This window comes from Doryrhamphus excisus, chromosome 22 (assembly GCF_030265055.1).
Source record: "Doryrhamphus excisus isolate RoL2022-K1 chromosome 22, RoL_Dexc_1.0, whole genome shotgun sequence".
Lineage (NCBI taxonomy): Eukaryota > Metazoa > Chordata > Actinopteri > Syngnathiformes > Syngnathidae > Doryrhamphus > Doryrhamphus excisus.
The window spans coordinates 1210663-1230667 of NC_080487.1; the positions used below are offsets into that span (position 1 = coordinate 1210663).

Genomic DNA, 20005 nt, shown 5'->3' on the forward strand with positions numbered 1-20005 from the left:
AGCACGCATAATAGGGAAATACGTATAAATTAAGTGTGAATGGTGTGTTGTTAAAGTTCATATGGCAGATAAATGGGTGGAATACATACTCCGACACAAGATGGTGTGAATGTAGAAGTGACGGGAGGGATGGTGATGGGGAAATGACAATGAGAGCACATGATTTGGTGATCCCCCCCACCTTTTTCCACTTTCAGAACAGCACATTTGGTTTGAGAGGAAAAAAAGGGAGAAAAGAGTTAGTTACCGGTGGCGTCACGTAACAAATGACAGTGTTCATGTCTCTTCTTCTTCACACTTAATGCCGCGCTGTGCCGCCCGTGCACTCCAATACCATCAATGACTCATGCCTGTATGGTGTACATTGTGTATAAGAAGCTCCGGTCCGGTCTCGTCTTCTGCATCCGCTTGTTTGTCTTCGTCATCTTACCCATGTCTTCCAGCTCTGATGTCATTGACTTGGAGCGCAGGGCGATGGCAGGAGGAGTCAGCCTTTTGGTCTGCTGCGGGGCTGCCGAGGGAAGCCAGTCAAATGCAAAAGTGATGTTGAAGTAGTCTCGGACATGCATGCCGTCGTCGTGTTGAAATAAACATGCGATCGTCAGAGCTAGGTACATGTGACGCCCGACCTTTCTTTCGAGTGGTATCCTCCAGCTCGGGGTTTCTGGCGACCATCACCACTTTGACCATTAGACTGTTGCCGCCCTGTCGGATCATGTTGACCACCTGTCGGTGTCCCACCTTCACCACGTTCTGGCCGTTCACCTGAGAAGCGCATAAAACCAGGGGTCTCAAACTCAATTTACTTGGGGGCCACTGGAGCTAGCGTCTGGGTGATAGTAGGCCATATCAGGTTTTCCAAAAAAAAAAAAACGCATTCATTAAAAAGTAAAAAAATTAACAAAAAAATTAAAAATAAATAAACTTGCTTTGGTTCCGATTTTCTACAATAAAAGCTCTGATAAAACATTCCACTGTTCTCAAATATCTTACTTTTTATTTTTCTACACAAAATAAGATGAAAAATAAATTTAAAAAATCAAGAATAAAGAAAATCAATCAATCAGTAATAAATAAATATAATAATTATAATAAAACGGCAAATTAAACAAAAAACTTAACCACATATAGTTGGTGGGTAGACAAATGATTTTTTTCAGATTAAAATGAACAAAGCATTATTAGAGCCCTGTAGACATGACAAAACACGACTATAGTCACATTTATACTCTTTTTATTTACAACATATTGCATATAACTGCAGGGTCTTGAGACACATGCTAACTCGCAAACTACGGGGCCTAACCTAGCATCCTGCGGGCCACATTTGGCCCGCGGGCCGCGTGTTTGAGACCCCTGGCATAAACAAATAAGTTCAGATATCAATAGTCTCCAGACAATTTTCCTTTAGTGGGCAAAAATTGCTCTTTTGATACTTTAAGGTTGCTGACACCTTGTCTAAAATCACCCACAGAAATGGTTGGTACCTCGATGAGGAAATCTCCCATCCTGAGGCCGGCCCTCCACGCCACGCCCCCCTCATCGACAGACTCCAGGTACTGTAGCGCTGGGAACGCCGGCGTCGGAGTGAATTCCTCTATGGGAGTCTGAGCTGTGAGGGATAAGCTATGAAGGATGAGCATGAATGAGAAAAAAAGGAGCGTGTGAAGTGTGGACGCTCACCTTTAGCTCCCCTAAGCACAAAGCCGAAGCCCTCATTGTCTTTTTTCTGTAGGAGTGCTGTCTTCTCCTTAATGATGTAGTCACTGTAAAGTGCAAAAAAAGCACAGTGGAGTCAGGAACAGGACTTTCATTTTGTGCATTAAAAAAACACACTGCAGCAAAAGAAAGGTCGGTGGTACAACAAACAGCACTGGTGCACAATGACAATGACAATGACAATGACAAAGACAATGACGGCGAGGGAAGCACTTGGAGATGTTCATACATGGCTAAAAGAAAGGGTGACAGTGTTACAAAATGCACCTCAATGACCGTGGTAGGTTTTCACAGCCCCTGGCGGCTTCTGTAAGGATGCGGCCTTAGCGGCTGCAGCGCAACCACGACCGGTCATACCGTACATTTATGACATTTTAGCTTACAGTGAAGAAAATAAGTATTTGAACACCCTGCTATTTTGCTATTTCTCCCACTTAGAAATCATGGAGGGGTCTGAAATTTTCATCGTAGGTGCATGTCCACTGTGAGAGAGATAAACTAAAAAGAAAAATCCAGAAATCACAATGCATGATTTTTTAACAATTTATTTGTGTGATACAGCTGCAAATAAGTATTTGAACACCTGAGAAAATGAATGTTAATATTTGGTACAGTAGCCTTTGTTTGCTATTACAGAGGTCAAACGTTTCCTGTAGTTTTTCACCAGGTTTGCACACACTGCAGGAGGGATCTTGGCCCACTCCTCCACACAGATCTTCTCTAGATCAGTCAGGTTTCTGGGCTGTCGCTGAGAAACACGGAGTTTGAGCTCCCTCCAAAGATTTTCGATTGGGTTCAGGTCTGGAGACTGGCTGGGCCATGCTAGAACCTTGATATGCTTCTTACGGAGCCACTCCTTGGTTTTCCTGGCTGTGTGCTTCGGGTCGTTGTCGTGTTGGAAGACGTGTTGGAAGGTCTTTCAGGGTCAGAATTCTAGATGATACACAGGTGTTCAAATACTTATTTGCAGCTGTATCACACAAATAAATTGTTAAAAAATCATGCATTGTGATTTCTGGATTTTTCTTTTTAGTTTATCTCTCTCACAGTGGACATGCACCTACGATGAAAATTTCAGACCCCTCCATGATTTCTAAGTGGGAGAAATAGCAAAATAGCAGGGTGTTCAAATACTTATTTTCTTCACTGTATGTATAAGTGAGGCTTTGACAGACCCTCCAATCGTCCTCCACAAAGACTAAAATCAGGCATCACACTAATGCAATCTTATATTGGGAGCATGACCGCTCCAATAACTGATTCTATTACTTATTACATTCAAACGGCAAGTCTAAGATCTACATTTAATACCATTACTTTTACTATATGTTATTGCTTTAAATACCACCTTTAAAAAGGTAATGAACCTTTTTTGTTTTTAAGGCGTTGAATGGGCTGGCCCCCCAAATACATCTCGGACCTCATCCAAGTTTACTCTCCAGCTCGGTCACTGAGGTCCGAGGGCCAGCTCCAACTTGTGGTGCCCAAGACGAGACTTAAGACCAGGGGGGACCGAGCCTTTTCTGTGGTCGGCCCCAAACTATGGAACTCTCTGCCCTCCCAAGTAAAAAAGGCCCCCAATATCGAAAGCTTTAAGTCTCGTCTTAAAAGCCACTTTTATTCTCTGGCTTTTAACTCAGAGTGAGTCGTATGGTCCTGTGTCTTTTAGTTCTTTGTTTTTATTGTAATTGGTTCTATTTTTTATACTTTTATTGCTTTGTTTCTTGTTTTAAATATTTTAATATCTATTTTATTTTATTTCTTAAATGCTCTTTTAGTTTTGGATTATTACTTTTTATTTTTACTCGTCTGTGCAGCACTTTGGAAACTCTGTTTATAAAATGTGCTATATAAATAAAGTGGATTGGATTGGATTGGATTGGAACCATATAACTACACCAGTGTTATGAATACAAAGATAAAGATGAAATACTTTGCAATGTAATGTACAAGAGCAGAAGATTTCAAAGTATAAGGCCGGTCTCCTCTGAGGTGGGGCAGCCTAAGGGGGGGTCAAATTCTTGGATTTCTGAACGATAAAATGTTAACTAGCTTGACTCCCTTGGGGGAGTTAACATCAGAAGTGCGGAATCATAGTGCGTGACCCACTTTGACCCGAACTGTAATCCAAATAATAAAAAACCTATCATCCAAAAACAACAACACGTCAGATTGAAAACGCCGCACGTTTCCTGCAGACTCCCACAAGGCACAGGGAAGGCCAAAGATCCAGTCAGCGAGCCATAACTTTAGCACCACACAGACGACGACGACTAGTTTCCCTCGCCGAGGTCCATCCCGAGTGTTCTCCATCAACGTTACTGGTTTCGCCAACGCTTCAGCTGCCTTCCAGCCATCTGTTCCTCACACCTCATTCCTTTTTCTCTCACCCTGTCCTCCATCATGCAATCCTTCTCTGAAGATCAAAGAAACGTGGAGTGGGTGGATGGATCCGTCGGGCTCTTCATGTAGCCACTTTTACCATTGAGAGGGAAACACACGGCACCGGTGCTGTGTCGGTCCTCTAGGTGGCTCGCAGCAACGACGTTTGGTCACTCTCGTGTTCGGCTCCTCATTCACTACGCGGACCACGTCGGTCTTGCTAATTGGCATATTAAAAAGCACAAATGTCCTTGGTACGTTAGCAGCCATGAGGATACCAGAGAATGTATCTGAATCATGTAAAAAAAAAAAAAAAAAAAAGCAGTCTTTTAACCATTGAACCGCTGAGGAGAGAGTGTCAGTGTGGGGACAATGGCTGCACACTACAAGTGATGCACTTGGTGCATGTTGGTGGGTGACACGTAATGACAGTATACAATGTATGCACATAGGTGGTATTCTCAAAGCATCAGATGTGCTATGACATAACCACCTATTCCCCTTAATGTACTATATACACACAAGTGCATGCACATTAACACATGTAGAAGTTAATCCTTTTTGCACAGTGAAAATAACACACATCATCAATTATGCATAGCATACGTAGGCTAATGGTATGTTTAAAGAGACAGGTAGGGGCAGATGAATGAGAAAACATCTGCTGAAATGAATTATGACTAAAAGAGCTCAGAGACAATACACCCACATTGTCTGACTGAAATGCATCAATGTGTTTTCCCCGTCAAGCGCGCACACACACACACACACACACACACACACACATGGTTGACAGAAATAAGCATGCAGCAGAGTCTGTAATCTAACCACTTTACATTTACTGGACGTTCACAAAAACATGAAAATGCGAGACCCACGCACGCTCCGAGAGACAAACGCACACACGCACGGAAACACACACACACACACACACACACAGCACATGAATTCTGTCTTGGAAAACGACACGGCCTCTCAGTAGCATCATCTACCTCTCCCCTCTCTCCATTGTCCTCTCCTCACATCCATAGCCAGCCAATGAATGAGGAAACAGCCGCTACCTGTAAATGAACCACACGCTCCTGTTTCTGGGGCCCAGTGACGGCCACGAAGAAGAGAGGGAGAGAGAGCAATCTCTCTCTCCGCATCCCCCCATTGCCATGTCACACCCCCCCACCTCCTCTCCCTTGTGCGTTGCACTCCACCACCAACCACCTCCTCCCTCCTATTCCTCCCTCCAGCGGGAGCTGAAGCAGAGCGAGAGGAGGAGAGAGAAAGAGAGAGCGGGAGAGGAGGAGAGGAGGAGGAGGAGCGTGCACGTCTGAACCCTGCATACCTCACACAATAAGGAAAAAAATAGAGTTTGACATTGTGGAGAAATGTATTAATCTGTGTGTGATACGTAGCACAGGAGGGGTGAGTTTGCAAGTGTGGGGGATGGGTGACGATAACAAGATGGAGAGACAGAGTGAGTACATTTGCACATCCTATCGCTGGTGTATCACAGATTGGCTAACAGCTGATTCCATTCCTGGATTTACACACACACACACACACACACACACCTGACAACCTTCCAGCATTCTAACACTGCAGAGCCGTCATCACCAGCACACTTTTTCTTGCCCAGTTGCTACTATATACGATCATATTTGACATTAAACACATTCCAACATCATTCCATCCCTGTGTTGCTTTACCAGCAGGTAAAATACACAACCTTAATTTACCTTCACCGCACAACCACTTCATTTTTTTTTAAAGTGTGCGTGAATGACAGCGAAAAGTCGGTCCTGATGTGCAAGAGGCTGTGAAAGCCCGGGGTATGTTCCCCTCATTAGCCCAGGGATGCAACCAACGGCTCAGCCTGCCCATGACTCATCAGCAGTAGCACGATGTATTTACTCACAAAGGCATATTCATACGCGCACCAACCTCCCAGCAAAAAAAACATGTACAGTCTAATGCCCATAAATTGCCTGCTGGAGCTAAAATTGAGTGGAAAATAACATGGCTGCTCACTGCAAAAAACAAAATAATACTGCGCCGGTACTTATTCAGGAGGCATCACAAGGTCAGACGTAACAACACGGTATGTGTACTGGCGGCTCTGGACTTCCTTGCTGGTTATACCACAGAACTGGTTCCCACACCGAGGCAAACTGTCACATTTAAATCAACAGATCACTAGACTGGAAGTGACTTGACTTCCTGTCAAGTGGAGTCTTACCTGGGACCATCGGTGCCGTCGTATGCACCGACGGTGACGTTACGGAAGAGCTTCCTCTTGGCTTTCTCACTACGTGTTTCTGCAACACATATGCGACATTTTTATTTCATCGGTTTGTGTCGCGACACCTTCACCGTCTTTTCATGCAGAATGAGATTGAATGAATCGAGCGTGTGGCTTCCGCGCTGAACGGTTGCAAAAAGGCCCTGTCAGCATTGCTGTATACTGTACATGGCGTTGGAAGGAACGATCATGTCCAACGACAAGGGAGAAGTCATATTGGCAACTAAAGGGATCTTTGTGCTGTACAGTTTAGGGATGTAACCCGTGTACTCCTTTGGTCCGCACTGCACGGCAGAATCTGCCATTACGGACTCTGCCTTTTCAGTCTATTTTGCACTGTGTGGGTGTGTCCGCATGGATCACAGGCCTGTAGGATCTCCTCAACAACGTGTCCATCTCCTGTCCCAGATGTTTGAACACTTCACCTCCATAAACGGACAAAGATGGGTGCCTAAGATGAAAGCAGCATGCCGCCATTGCTCAGTAGAGATGAGAATTGTGCTGCACTCTGCAACTATTCGTGCTGCATTTCAGGTAAAGGCACCATTTTATTTCTTAATATTTTTTTTTTTCCCTTTATTTGGGCAAATATGTGAATCATTACAGTGCATTTCTTACATCAATCAAAATATAACTTTCCATTATTTACATTTGTATTCAACTATCTGATCCCAAGCCCAAAAGGAGTAGGCTGAAGCAAAAGCTTATAAATGCCTACCCCTTTTTGCAGGATATAATCATGTTCATGCCACTGTCTTGTTTCCCCTGTTATTATTTTCATTGTAATATTATTATTATTATTATTATCATTGTTGTTATAATCTTTATCATTATTACCATCATTATAATCATCATTAATATTACCATTTTCATCATTATAGTTAAAAATTTTGTGATTTTTTTTTATTTTTAATTATTTAATTTTACAGACTTCATTGCTTCTTGTAGAGTGTAGAGATTTCTTCTGTTATTTTCTGAAATCTGCAGTCTTTGTGTGTCAATTTATTAGCCCACTTTTTTTGTGACATTTACTTATTTACTGTATTGCATGTGTCTAATCTTATGCATTAAAAAACAAGAACTTGAGACAGGTGACCAACCCAAACATCAGTTTCTTCTTGTTAAACCCTACCTGAGGTTTTTAGACGTGTTTATTAGTTGGTGTGTGTCTAGTCTTGTGCATTAGGAAGCAAGGTTTTAGGTCTGTGCTCAAACCAATTTTTGAAGCAATGATGTCTTGCTGTCCATTATTACTATTTTTTGTAAAGTAATAATTAATAATAATTAATGATAATAATAATGATAATCCCTACCTCTATATTTATGCATGTTAGCCTGGGTACCTCTAACAATTTAGTATAGTTACAAAGGTATTAAGGTAATATTCTTACATTTCTCATATCAGTCAATCAGAGATTCCAGCAGAGATGACAAGACAGTAGAATGATCAGAATGATTTCCATGCTTCATTTAATAATAATAATAATAATAATAATAATAATAATAACAATAAATAATACAGAGAGAATTTGGGGAGGTGTCTTTACGCACAAAAAACTACAGAAACTAGACCGAAACCGTGACTGTACGTAGACCAGCCAATGACTGCCTGAACAGTGACTGGAAGTCTAAGTAACTAACGACAGTCCTGACGCCATTAATCTTAATGAAACCTACAATTATACATCTTACCTGATCGATTGTCCTTACTGCCGGCAGCCACTTCCTCCACGCAGTCCGAGGGGAACCAGCCAGTGCGACCTTTCACCGTTCCCTCCCAGTAGCCCCCCTCCCCGACGCTCAACACTGCCAAACAGAGAAACATATGACATGACACTGATGCTTATTTTTTTTTCTGCGCCGATTATGAGTCTCACCTTTAACTTTGTCCCCTTTGTTGAGTGACAGCTGTCTGTCTCCACTGGCAGAGTGGGCCCGAGTAGCCACGTACACACGCCCGGGCACTGCACTGTACAACCGCTTCACTTGACCTCCCCCACTGCCTGCAGGGGTCGCCCTACGGAATGAGGTCAAGACACAAAGAATCTCGAACAAACACATACATTTGTTATTGTACAGCAGGGCACGTTGCATTGCACTTTAATGTTTCGGATTATTAAACGAATTTAATTAGTCAATGGCAACACGACTGAACACAAAATGTAGTTTTTAAATTAAAACGTTTTGGTAATGATAATGGTTTAATTTCATTTGAACATGCATCAGATTACAATTGAATGCAAATTGAAGCAAAGCTTATTAAATCCTACCCCTCCATCTTGTACTTTTAAATCAGTAACTGTTACATTTGTTCACTTCCTGCTTTCCTAATATATATAATATAAGTTTTTCTTTTGTTTTTTTTTCATTTATTCATTCATTTTCTACCGCTTTTCCTCACGCATGCACGGGGAGAACATGCAAACTCCACACAGAGATGGCCAAGAGTGGAATTGAACTCGGGTCTCCTAGCTGTGAGGCCTGTGTGCTAACCACTCGGCCGCCGTGAAGCCCTAAAATGTAATATTCATTCATTTTTACTGCTTATCCTCACGAGGGTCGCGGGGGTGCTGGAGCCTATCCCAGCTGTCTTCGGGCGAGAGGCGGGGTACACCCTGGACTGGTGGCCAGCCAATCACAGGGCACATATAGACAAACAACCATTCACACTCACATTCATACGTATGGACAATTTGGAGTGGCTAATTAACCTAGCATGTTTTTGGAATGTGGGAGGAAACCGGAGTACCCGGAGAAAACCCACGCATGCACGGGGAGAACATGCAAACTCCACACAGAGATGGCCGAGGGTGGAATTGAACCCTGGTCTCCTAGCTGTGAGGTCTGCGCGCTAACCACTCGACCACCGTGCCGCCCTTTTTTATTTTTTATTTTTTTTTGTTTTTTTTGGTCACGTACCAAAGTACTCGGTGATATGAGCATCCAATGCCATAATGTGTACCATAGTAAGTGTCAATATAGTGATATATATAGCACATCATGACTGGTTCAAGACTCTTCATCCTTGTATTTAGCAAACATCAACTGCTTGTATTGTTTCTTGTTTCTTGAATTGTTTGAGGGTCTTACTCAATCCATTTGGATTTGAACTCAATCCGTTTTAATATTAAAGGAGAAAAAAAAATCCAAACATACATGACCCTGTGTTAAAAAGTGATTGCCCCCTTGTTAACTGAGATGAAACCACAGTAAGTAAGAGCCATTATCCACAAATGGCGAAAACATGGAACGGTGGTGAACCTTTGGCTCAGTTAAGGTCAATGTTCATTACTCCACCAAAAGAAAGACACTGGACAAACACAGACTTCCAAGATGAATAAAAAGAACGTAAAGGTTGTCTCGATTTTCCCAGAAAACATCTTGATGATCCCTGGAGATCTTTGAGAAAATACTCTGCGGTCGTTGACAAAGCAAGGGGAAGGGGGGCAAACACTTTTCACACTACGGTATATTGAGGCCATGACATCTTCCTGTTTCCTGCCAGAACGCTCACCAGCAGCCACTCCAATGTGACATTCTCATGGTTATAATTAGCAGGAGAATGTGAGAATGTGAAAGTGGGGCAAGTGAAGCTCACTAGAGTTTATAAATGGCCTTAAAAAAGGACCTGATTAGGTAGAGAACCAACCGGTCTCCAAGGGCCCCCCCTTACCCCGGCCTTCCTCGTGGCTGCCTATGCCGCTCCTCTGTGTCACTCTGGCCTCCTCTTCCTCGCGATGGTGAACGGGTGCGATTTCTGGGGCTGCTGGAGCTTCTCAAGCCAATGGAAGCTCTTCGGTGGGCCTGCGGAAACACATACATGTCGACTGAGTCCATGTATGGAAGGTATAATAATGAGCCTATCATAAAACCGGAGGTGGGGATATAGATATACCTGAGCTGGGTTAGGAGTTGTCGCCGCCTTGTTGGGAATAACCACGGGATCAGAGTGGGCCATGGTGTTGTCGCTGTTAGCACGCAGTAAAGGATGGGACTGGAGCAAGGGAAGAGGCAGCGTATGGGCGCTTTCTTTTCGCTTGGGGACATATTTGGGTGATTCCAAAAAGGGCACTATAAGAGGGACGGCAGAGTTGAAAGAGAAGACGGTGAAACAGAGTAAAAAAAAAAAAAAAAAGCACTACGGCATGAAAACTCACCTATATCTGAATCTTTGTGGTTTTTGATGATTTCCCCGAGTTCAAAGTGACCAGACATGACAGCCAGCTGCAAAAGAGGTTAGACGGTAATGCTAATAATCGTTCCAGGGTCAAACTCTCCATCAGCACCTTTATTAGGTGTACAGGCAATTTAATAACTTAACTGTTATTATAGTATAATAATAGTGTAAAAAGAAGTTAACATTGCTTGTTAATTAACCTTTTATGCATTATTTATACAATATGTTAGCACACGGTGGTCGAGTGGTTAGTGCGCAGACCTCACAGCTAGGAGACCAGGGTTCAATTCCACCCTCGGGCATCTCTGTGTGGAGTTTGCATGTTCTCCCCGTGCATGCGTGGGTTTTCTCCGGGTACTCCGGTTTCCTCCCACATTCCAAAACATGCTAGGTTAATTAGCCACTCCAAATTGTCCATAGGTATGAATGTGAGTGTGAATGGTTGTTTGTCTATATGTGCCCTGGGATTGGCTGGCCACCAGTCCAGGGTGTACCCCACCTCTCTCGCCCGAAAGACAGCTGGGATAGGCTCCAGCACCGCCCGCGACCCTCGTGAGGATAAGCAGTAGAAAATGAATGAATTAATGAATATTACATTTTAGGGCTTCAAGGCGGCAGAGTGGTTAGCACACAGGCCTCACATGCTAGGAGACCAGGGTTCAATTCCACCCTCGGGCATCTCTGTGTGGAGTTTGCATGTTCTCCCCGTGCATGCGTGGGTTTTCTCCGGGTACTCCGGTTTCCTCCCACATTCCAAAAAAACATGCTAGGTTAATTAGCCACTCCAAATTGTCCATAGGTATGAATGTGAGTGTGAATGGTTGTTTGTCTATATGTGCCCTGTGATTGGCTGGCCACCAGTCCAGGGTGTACCCCACCTCTCTCGCCCGAAAGACAGCTGGGATAGGCTCCAGCACCCTCCGCGACCCTCGTGAGGATAAGCAGTAGAGAATTAATGAATATTACATTTTAGGGCTTCAAGGTGGCCGAGTGGTTAGCACACAGGCCTCACAGCTAGGAGACCCGAGTTCAATTCCACTCTTGGCCATCTCTGTGTGGAGTTTGAATGTTCTCCCCGTGCATGCGTGGGTTTTCTCCGGGTACTCCGGTTTCCTCCCACATTCCAAAAACATGCTAGGTTAATTAGCCACTCCAAATTGTCCATAGGTATGAATGTGAGTGTGAATGGTTGTTTGTCTATATGTGCCCTGTGATTGGCTGGCCACCAGTCCAGGGTGGACCCCACCTCTCTCGCCCGAAAGACAGCTGGGATAGGCTCCAGCACCCTCCGCGACCCTCGTGAGGATAAGCGGTAGAAAATGAATGAATGACTTCTACACTATGTTCGCCGATGTGGGCCGTCCATCCGTCATTAAGGATACGAAATCGTATCCATCCACGTAAAAGCTTCTGCTCCTATGAAAGTGACAGTGATAACTAAGAAATGTTGCTTGTGCTCAGCTTGGAAGACCAGAATCAACAATGTATCTCAGTAAGCCTTATGTTGATTCAGTAAGTGATCCTGAATCAATACCCTCTACCTCAGCACCATCTGCAGATTTTCCTGCAGCTTCTCTTGCCGATTCTACTTCCTCCCCACGATAAACCACATGGATAAAAGTAAGGTGTTCTCTATTCAGTACTCTTTGACATTATTTAGTGTATCTTATATATTAGTTTAGCGGGATCTTAGAATGATCAACTATTCAGAGATTAGGTTCAGAGGAGTCTGATCGGACTATGCAGCTCAAGTTCGTATACGTCGGGATCCCCATTAGCAACACTCCACAATTCATTCATTCATTCATTCATTTTCTACCGCTTTTTCCTCACGAGGGTCGCGGGGGGTGCTGGAGCCTATCCCAGCTGTCTTCGGGCGTAAGGCGGGGTACACCCTGGACTGGTGGCCAGCCAATCACAGGGCACATATAGACAAACAACCATTCACACTCACATTCATACCTATGGACAATTTGGAGTGGCTAATTAACCTAGCATGTTTTTGGAATGTGGGAGGAAACCGGAGTACCCGGAAGAAAACCCACGCATGCACGGGGAGAACATGCAAACTCCACACAGAGATGCCCGAGGGTGGAATTGAACCCTGGTCTCCTAGCTGTGAGGTCTGTGCGCTAACCCCTAGACCACCGTGCCGCCCCACTCCACAATTAGTCAACAAAATCGAACAAATTTGATTGGAGACCAGTAGCTCTCACAAGAAAAGACCTTGGTGACCCCTCGTATAGCCAGTGGTACATTTTAATATTTACGCCGCATCATCGGAAACCCTGATCGGAACATCCCTACACATCAGCGTAGAAGTTCCCAACACTTAGATAGACTCCCTTTATTGTCATTGCACAAAAACACAGCAGTGAAATTGCCAACGAAATGTCGTTGCCTGACTCCCATATAACAACAGACACAAAAGAAGATAAGTAAAAACAAATAATAATAATAATAATAATAATAATAATGTGGAGAATGGCGGCACGGCGGTCTGGTGGTTAGTGCGCAGACCTCACAGCTAGGAGACCAGGGTTCGGTCCCCGCCCTCGGCCATCTCTGTGTGGAGTTTGCATGTTCTCCCCGTGCATGCGTGGGTTTTCTCCGGGTACTCCGGTTTCCTCCCACATTCCAAAAACATGCTAGGTTAAGTAGCCACTCCAAATTGTCCATAGGTATGAATGTGAGTGTGAATGGTTGTTTGTCTATATGTGCCCTGGGATTGGCTGGCGACCAGTCCAGGGTGTACCCCGCCTCTCGCCCGAAGACAGCTGGGATAGGCTCCAGCACCCCCCGCGACCCTCGTGAGGAAAAAGCGGTAGAAAATGAATGAATGAATGAATGAATGTGGAGAATAAATAGATAGAATAGACACCAAATATGAACAACATAATGTAAAGTGCAGCGTGAACAGTAAATTGCCCAAATAATTTAAATAATTAAAATAAATAATAATAAACTTGACATTAACTTTGATATTACAGAGCTTCTATTGTGAAGGAAAGCTTGTTGTTACCTGAAAAGGGTTCTGACCATGTTTGTTCTTTGCTTCCTTGTTTGCCCCCCTGTACAAAAGAACACGGACACAGCTTTCCTAGGAGAGAAGGACGGTGATCAGTCATCAGCATTTTCCGTTAATAAAGATGTTGTATTGTTAAAACGGGGGATGAGTTCTACTTGCTTTGTTGTACAGGGCGCAAATGTGAAGCGCAGTATTCCCTGAGGCGTTCTGAGAGGATGCGTCTGCCCCATAAAACAGCAGATGCTCCAAGTGTTGGGCAAAGCCATTCTGGCAAGCCTTGCAGAGTCAAAAGAGTAACGCAAATATAAACACATGACGACAGGTTAAAGACGACGGGGTCAAATGAAATAATAAGGGGAAACCGCGAAAGAAAAACCTGCTATTTTGTTAACCACGAAGCAGAAGAAAACCAAAATAAAATACCATGACAACGGGCTGGCAGTATGCATTCATGAGAGTGGCACAAAAAGGAAGCAGTGCACTTGCATCATTCTACACACACACACAACACGAGGTCACGTCTACGTATGAGCTGGAATTAGCACCATGATGAGTCACGTCTGAACAAGTATCGAGATGGATTTAGCCACGTATTATAAATTGTTTCAGCCTTGAACGGCTGCCGGGGTTGATGGCATGATGTTCTGAGAAGTACCTTATGTATTTCTTCCATTCCAAATTCCTCTTCATCCCTGTGCTATGGAAGAGGAAGAAGGAGAGAGAATGGAAAGATGAGGCTGGAAGAGGATAATGACGATGACGAGGAGCAGTAATTGTGACGTTTGAAGTGGATATACGGATAAAATGATAGAAACATGAACACACAAGCAAAATATCAATAGACGACTTCCCCTTTGAGCTAGTATTCCGGAAAGCGTCCAGATGGAGAATACCTGATGAGTCTCGTCCCAGCCATTCTCATCCCTTGTCCCCAACTTGGCCTTGTAGTAAAGCAGAGTCTCACAGCAGGAGGTGTCGCCCCCTGTCAGGACTGTGTGGTACAGCGGGGTCAGGCCACAGCGGTCTTTGTAGTTTGGAGAGCTTCCCAACGACAAGAGTGCCTGGCAGGGACACGCGATACAAAGATGTCCCAATCTCACAGCCTTGTCAAGGGGAAATACAATGTGTGTACTTTCTCCAGTATACCGAGTTTCACAAAAGTAGTCCGGAGTTGCTAGTAGCCATTTCACAATACAATCTGTGGGTCTACTCGAGTTTTTAAAAACACAAAAAACGTGTAATGACATTCGAAACTTCAGACTGTCCAGTCTCTACTTCGGGCTGTATGTCAAAAGCGGACATTTTAAAAAGATAAATTGTCATTTATTATGAACTCCTATAAAGTTGGGTTCGGCAGCTATCCAGAAGTCCTTGTGAGCACTTAGACATATGTGACCAATGGGCATGCCTGGAGGAATTAATTAAACCTGTTTTCCCGGGAGGCACAAAATCCAAAGAAATGCAGCTGAATAGGTGCAGATTCTGGAAGATCTGCTGGTTATCGTGTGTAGCTGCTCTACGGGAGTCCACGACTCAATCAAATGAGCAAAATAGGTCCCCTTGAAGGCAGTGCTACATAACACAGACTACTCTATAGTACTGTTGGGTTCGGCAGCTATCCAAAAGTCCTTGTGAGCACTTAGATGTGTGTGACCAATGGGCATGCCTGGAGGAATTAATTAAAACTGTTTTCCCGGGAAGCACAAAATCCAAAGAAATGCAGCTGAATAGGTGCAGATTCTGGAAGATCTGCTGGTTATCGTGTGTAGCTGCTCTACGGGAGTCCACGACTCAATCAAATGAGCAAAATAGGTCCCCTTGAAGGCAATGCTAGATAACACAGACTACTCTATAGTACTGTCGGGTTCGGCAGCTATCCAGAAGTCCTTGTGAGCACTTAGATGTGTGTGCCCAATGGGCATGCCTGGAGGAATTAATTAAAACGGTTTTCCCGGGAAGCACAAAATCCAAAGAAATGCAGCCGAATAGGTGCAGATTCTGGAAGATCTGCTGGTTATCATGTGTAGCTCCTCTACGGGAGTCCACAACTCAAAATAATTAGCAAAATAGGTCCCCTTGAAGGCAGCGCTAGATAACACAGACTACTCTATAGTACTGTCGGGTTCGGCAGCTATCCAGAAGTCCTTGTGAGCACTTAGATGTGTGTGACCAATGGGCATGCCTGGCTGTTTTCCCGGGAAGCACAAAATCCAAAGAAATGCAGCTGAATAGGTGCAGATTCTGGAAGATCTGCTGGTTATCGTGTGTAGCTCCTCTACGGGAGTCCACAACTCGAAAAAATTAGCAAAATAGGTCCCCTTGAAGGCAGTGCTAGATAACACAGACTACTCTATAGTACTGTCGGGTTCGGCAGCTATCCAGAAGTCCTTGTGAGCACTTAGATGTGTGTGACCAATGGGCATGCCTGGAGGAATAAATTAAAACGGTTTTCCCGGGAAGCACAAAATCCAAAGAAATGCAGCCGAATAGGTGCAGATTCTGGAAGATCTGCTGGTTATCGTGTGTAGCTGCTCTACGGGAGTCCACGACTCAATCAAATGAGCAAAATAGGTCCCCTTGAAGGCAGTGCTACATAACACAGACTACTCTATAGTACTGTTGGGTTCGGCAGCTATCCAGAAGTCCTTGTGAGCACTTAGATGTGTGTGACCAATGGGCATGCCTGGAGGAATTAATTAAAACGGTTTTCCCGGGAAGCACAAAATCCAAAGAAATGCAGCTGAATAGGTGCAGATTCTGGAAGATCTGCTGGTTATCGTGTGTAGCTGCTCTACGGGAGTCAATCAAATGAGCAAAATAGGTCCCCTTGAAGGCAGTGCTAGATAACACAGACTACTCTATAGTACTGTTGGGTTCGGCAGCTATCCAGAAGTCCTTGTGAGCACCTAGATGTGTGTGACCAATGGGCATGCCTGGCGGAATAAATGAAAACTGTTTTCCCAGGAAGCACAAAATCCAAAAAAATGCAGCCGAATAGGTGCAGATTCTGGAAGATCTGCTGGTTATCATGTGTAGCTGCTCTACGGGAGTCCACGACTCAATAAAATGAGCAAAAGTCGGGTTCGGCAGCTATCCAGAAGTCCTTGTGAGCACTTAGATGTATGTGACCAATGGGCATGCCTGGAGGAATTAATTAAAACGATTTTCCCGGGAAGCACAAAATCCAAAGAAATGCAGCCGAATGGGTGCAGATTCTGGAAGATCTGCTGGTTATAATGAAACAGTCGCTGGAGTGTTGTTTGTTACACATTGCAGTGATGTAACTTACCATCAGCCCCACGTGATTGTGAACCCTGACAGCTTTGTGCACTGCGGTCAGGCCATCTCTGCTTCTGAAGTCAAAATGAGCTCCGCCCTGAACCAGAGCCCTGATGCTTTCCACTGGAAGGCCTGACTGTGCGGCCAGAGTCAGGGGGGTCTCTGGCTCACAGAGGGCAGGTCAAAAATATAAGTTAAAAAAAACATTTTCTTACGGTTTTTGACTTTTCAGTAGCACAATGTTTCCAGTTAAAACGTGGCCAGCTCACCCCCACTCTCCAGGTCATGGAAGTTTGGATCAAGACCTTTATCGAGGGCTTTAACCATTTTCTCCAGCGCTCCAGTCTGTACATAATCCATGAACTTCTTCAGACTGGCCTGAGAAGTTGTCAGTGAATGTGAGTGGGCTTGTGAATTGCTTCCAAGACTAAACGAATAAAGAAATAAACAAATTACCTTAGTGCTGAGCTTGGAGAGAGCCTTTTCATCCAGAGCTGTCTGCTTATACACTCTTGTTTTGTACCTGAACTGCAAAGCGGAAAAGATGGGTTTTAAGTGTATTTAAAGGAAAATAAACTTCTGATGCGACAGTCTTACTGACATATCACGGCGGTGATATGATGTCACTGGATTCATTCAACAGAAGTAGCAGAATGCACATCAGATAAGCGAAACATTGCATTTGCGCAACTGAATGCCAAAATATACAAACTGCTCCAAATGGCCTTTTTGGAGCTCAAAGTGAATGACTGGCAATAAAATAGAGGTTTAAACTACAGGAGGCTTTGTGTACTCACGCCAGCCTCAGCCATCCACATTGCTCATGTTTAAAATAAGACGAATAAAGGTTTGGAACCGGAAAAAAAAAAAAGAACGATTCAGTAATGCAGCTATGATGCATAATGAAGTTATCTTTGTTTTGATACTAAGGGCCAAACGCATTACATGTGAACATTGAAAATGCATTCAAGTAGCTACATTTGTACTTTTACATTTTGTCCATCCATCCATTTTCTATGTCGCTTATCCACACCGAGGTCGCGGGTATGCTGGAGCCTATCCCAGCTGTATTTGAGCGGGAGACAGGGTACATACACCAACACTATTTACGAAATGATATAGAGCAGGGGTCTCAAACACGCGGCCCGCGGGCCAAATGTGGCCCGCAGGACACTAGTTTGAGGCCCCCGCCTTGATATGAAAGTTTAATGTTGATATGGATGCTGTATGGTATCATGTACCCAGAAAAAATTATTACGTTTGATTAATGTTCATGTTAAAGGTTAAATAACTGTTAATAGTTATCCTCCCTATCCGTGTGGAAGTGGTAGGTTTTTGGCTATTTAAGTTTAAAGGAAATAACTTGAAGGCTACCGTTTAGGTCGCTAGCGCTCTAGTTTAAGAGTTAGCATGTGTCTCAAGGCCCTGCAGTTGCGCAATATGTTGTAAATAAAAAGAGTATAAATGTGACTATAGTCGTGTTTTGTCATGTCTACAGGGCTCTAATAATGCTTTGTTAATTTTAATCTGAAAAAAAATAATTTGTCTACCGACCAACTATATGTGGTTTCTTAAGTTTTTATTATTTGCCGTTTTATTATTATTATTATTATTATATTTATTTATTACTGATTGATTTTCTTTATTCTTGATTTGTTTACTTATTTTTCATCTTATTTTGTGTAGAAAAATAAAAATTAAGATATTTGAGAACAGTGGAATGTTTTATCAGAGCTTTTATTGTAGAAAATCGGAACCAAAGCAAATTTTATTCATTTTTCTGTTTTTAATAAATGCGTTTTTTGGTTTTTTTTTTTTTAAACCTGATGCGTACCAGTCTCACCCAGACCCTAGCTCCAGTGGCCCCCAGGTAAATTGAGTTTGAGACCCCTGATATAGAGTCTGTGGGGGGTGGCATTACATATAAATGACATGAATGGCTTGTATAGCAAGACACTTGGATGATGTGCAACCCAGCAATGCTGTGTTCCTCCCAGCTTGCCAATATCAGCTTCACCAGCAGAGGGCAGTGTGAGCTCACTGTAACAACCAAGCATGCCTACTTGCTTTAAAGTGATTTAAAGTGAAAGTCCATCAAAACTGTTGAGGAGGGAATATTTAGTTATGTGGAAAAGTTAGCAAGAATGACTATAAACATAACACTATAATACTATAAATATCCAAATAGAACTATAGTTTACTGGGATATTTGTCGCGTACCTCCAGGTAAGGCACCCCTTTCTCAAAAGACGGTGAGTATTCCTTCATGGTTCTCTCCTCGTCCAAGAACTTGGCGTCCCGTCCTTCTCCCGCTGGCTGGAAGAGGCCGTAGTTGTATACGTCCCACAAGGTGTCACTGAGGGAGCAGATGATCTGCTGCTTGGCATTCCACACCGTACATTCTTGGTCAAACTGGAGACACCTCTGATAGAGAAGTGAAAGTTTGGTGATTTTTTTTTTTTAGCTTTTCTACATCCATTTTCTACATTGTATGTATTATTCATGAAATACAGTAAAAATATATAGTAGGGTAAAGCTCTCCTTTTTTCTCAGATGACAGATTATGTGCAACAATGCGGAGTAAAAAGAACAAATGACTGCATGAGCAGATGAGACCCATTGGCCACAAAAGCACCTTGGAAATATGTGCACGAATGCCTTTTAGAGTCATTTCTGTGCAGCCATTTTCTCCACGCCATTACATTACATTACATTAAGCCGCAGAGCAGTGCTGACCGGGTTCTAAGAACACAGCACGGAGGTGTAAACAAGATGTATCCGTGCGTATTATTCCATTTCAGGGGAGCCGCGAGCAAAACCGCAGAGCTCAGCACATTTCATGTTCATCCCCTTTATCCCCCTTTCCACTCTTAGCCACGAGCACCCCCCCCCCACCATCACCACCCACCCCCATAGGTTGCACTGTTAGTTTCTGATAGGGCCAACTAACTCTATTGGCATGGCAACCAGTTCATTAGAGGAGGCAGGCCCCGTTGCCGTAGCGATATGTCTGCAGTCCCTAGGAGGTAGAGCACATGATGAAGGCGTACGAGCGAGTATACTGTATACAGTATGTCTACTATAGGTTTGTCCTGAGGTGTGCGTTATGTGATACAGGATGGAGTGG

General features: G+C 43.7%; 1 protein-coding gene across 1 annotated transcript in view; it reads right to left on the reverse strand.

Moving 5' to 3' along the window:
- LOC131109524 (SH3 and multiple ankyrin repeat domains protein 1-like) overlaps positions 1-20005 on the reverse strand; it is a 46153-nt gene that overhangs the window by 8231 nt on the left and 17917 nt on the right. Inside the window, exons 5-23 of the mRNA XM_058061649.1 lie at positions 19099-19302; positions 17335-17406; positions 17148-17256; positions 16889-17040; positions 14493-14660; positions 14255-14296; positions 13759-13875; positions 13594-13671; positions 10552-10618; positions 10290-10465; positions 10068-10198; positions 8272-8411; positions 8087-8200; positions 6332-6410; positions 1684-1766; positions 1488-1612; positions 630-765; positions 431-511; positions 182-190 (exon numbers count right to left, since the gene is read on the reverse strand). Of these exons, the coding sequence (XP_057917632.1) occupies positions 182-190; positions 431-511; positions 630-765; positions 1488-1612; positions 1684-1766; positions 6332-6410; positions 8087-8200; positions 8272-8411; positions 10068-10198; positions 10290-10465; positions 10552-10618; positions 13594-13671; positions 13759-13875; positions 14255-14296; positions 14493-14660; positions 16889-17040; positions 17148-17256; positions 17335-17406; positions 19099-19302 (2083 nt within the window). The remainder of the gene's footprint in view (positions 1-181; positions 191-430; positions 512-629; positions 766-1487; positions 1613-1683; positions 1767-6331; positions 6411-8086; positions 8201-8271; positions 8412-10067; positions 10199-10289; positions 10466-10551; positions 10619-13593; positions 13672-13758; positions 13876-14254; positions 14297-14492; positions 14661-16888; positions 17041-17147; positions 17257-17334; positions 17407-19098; positions 19303-20005) is intronic.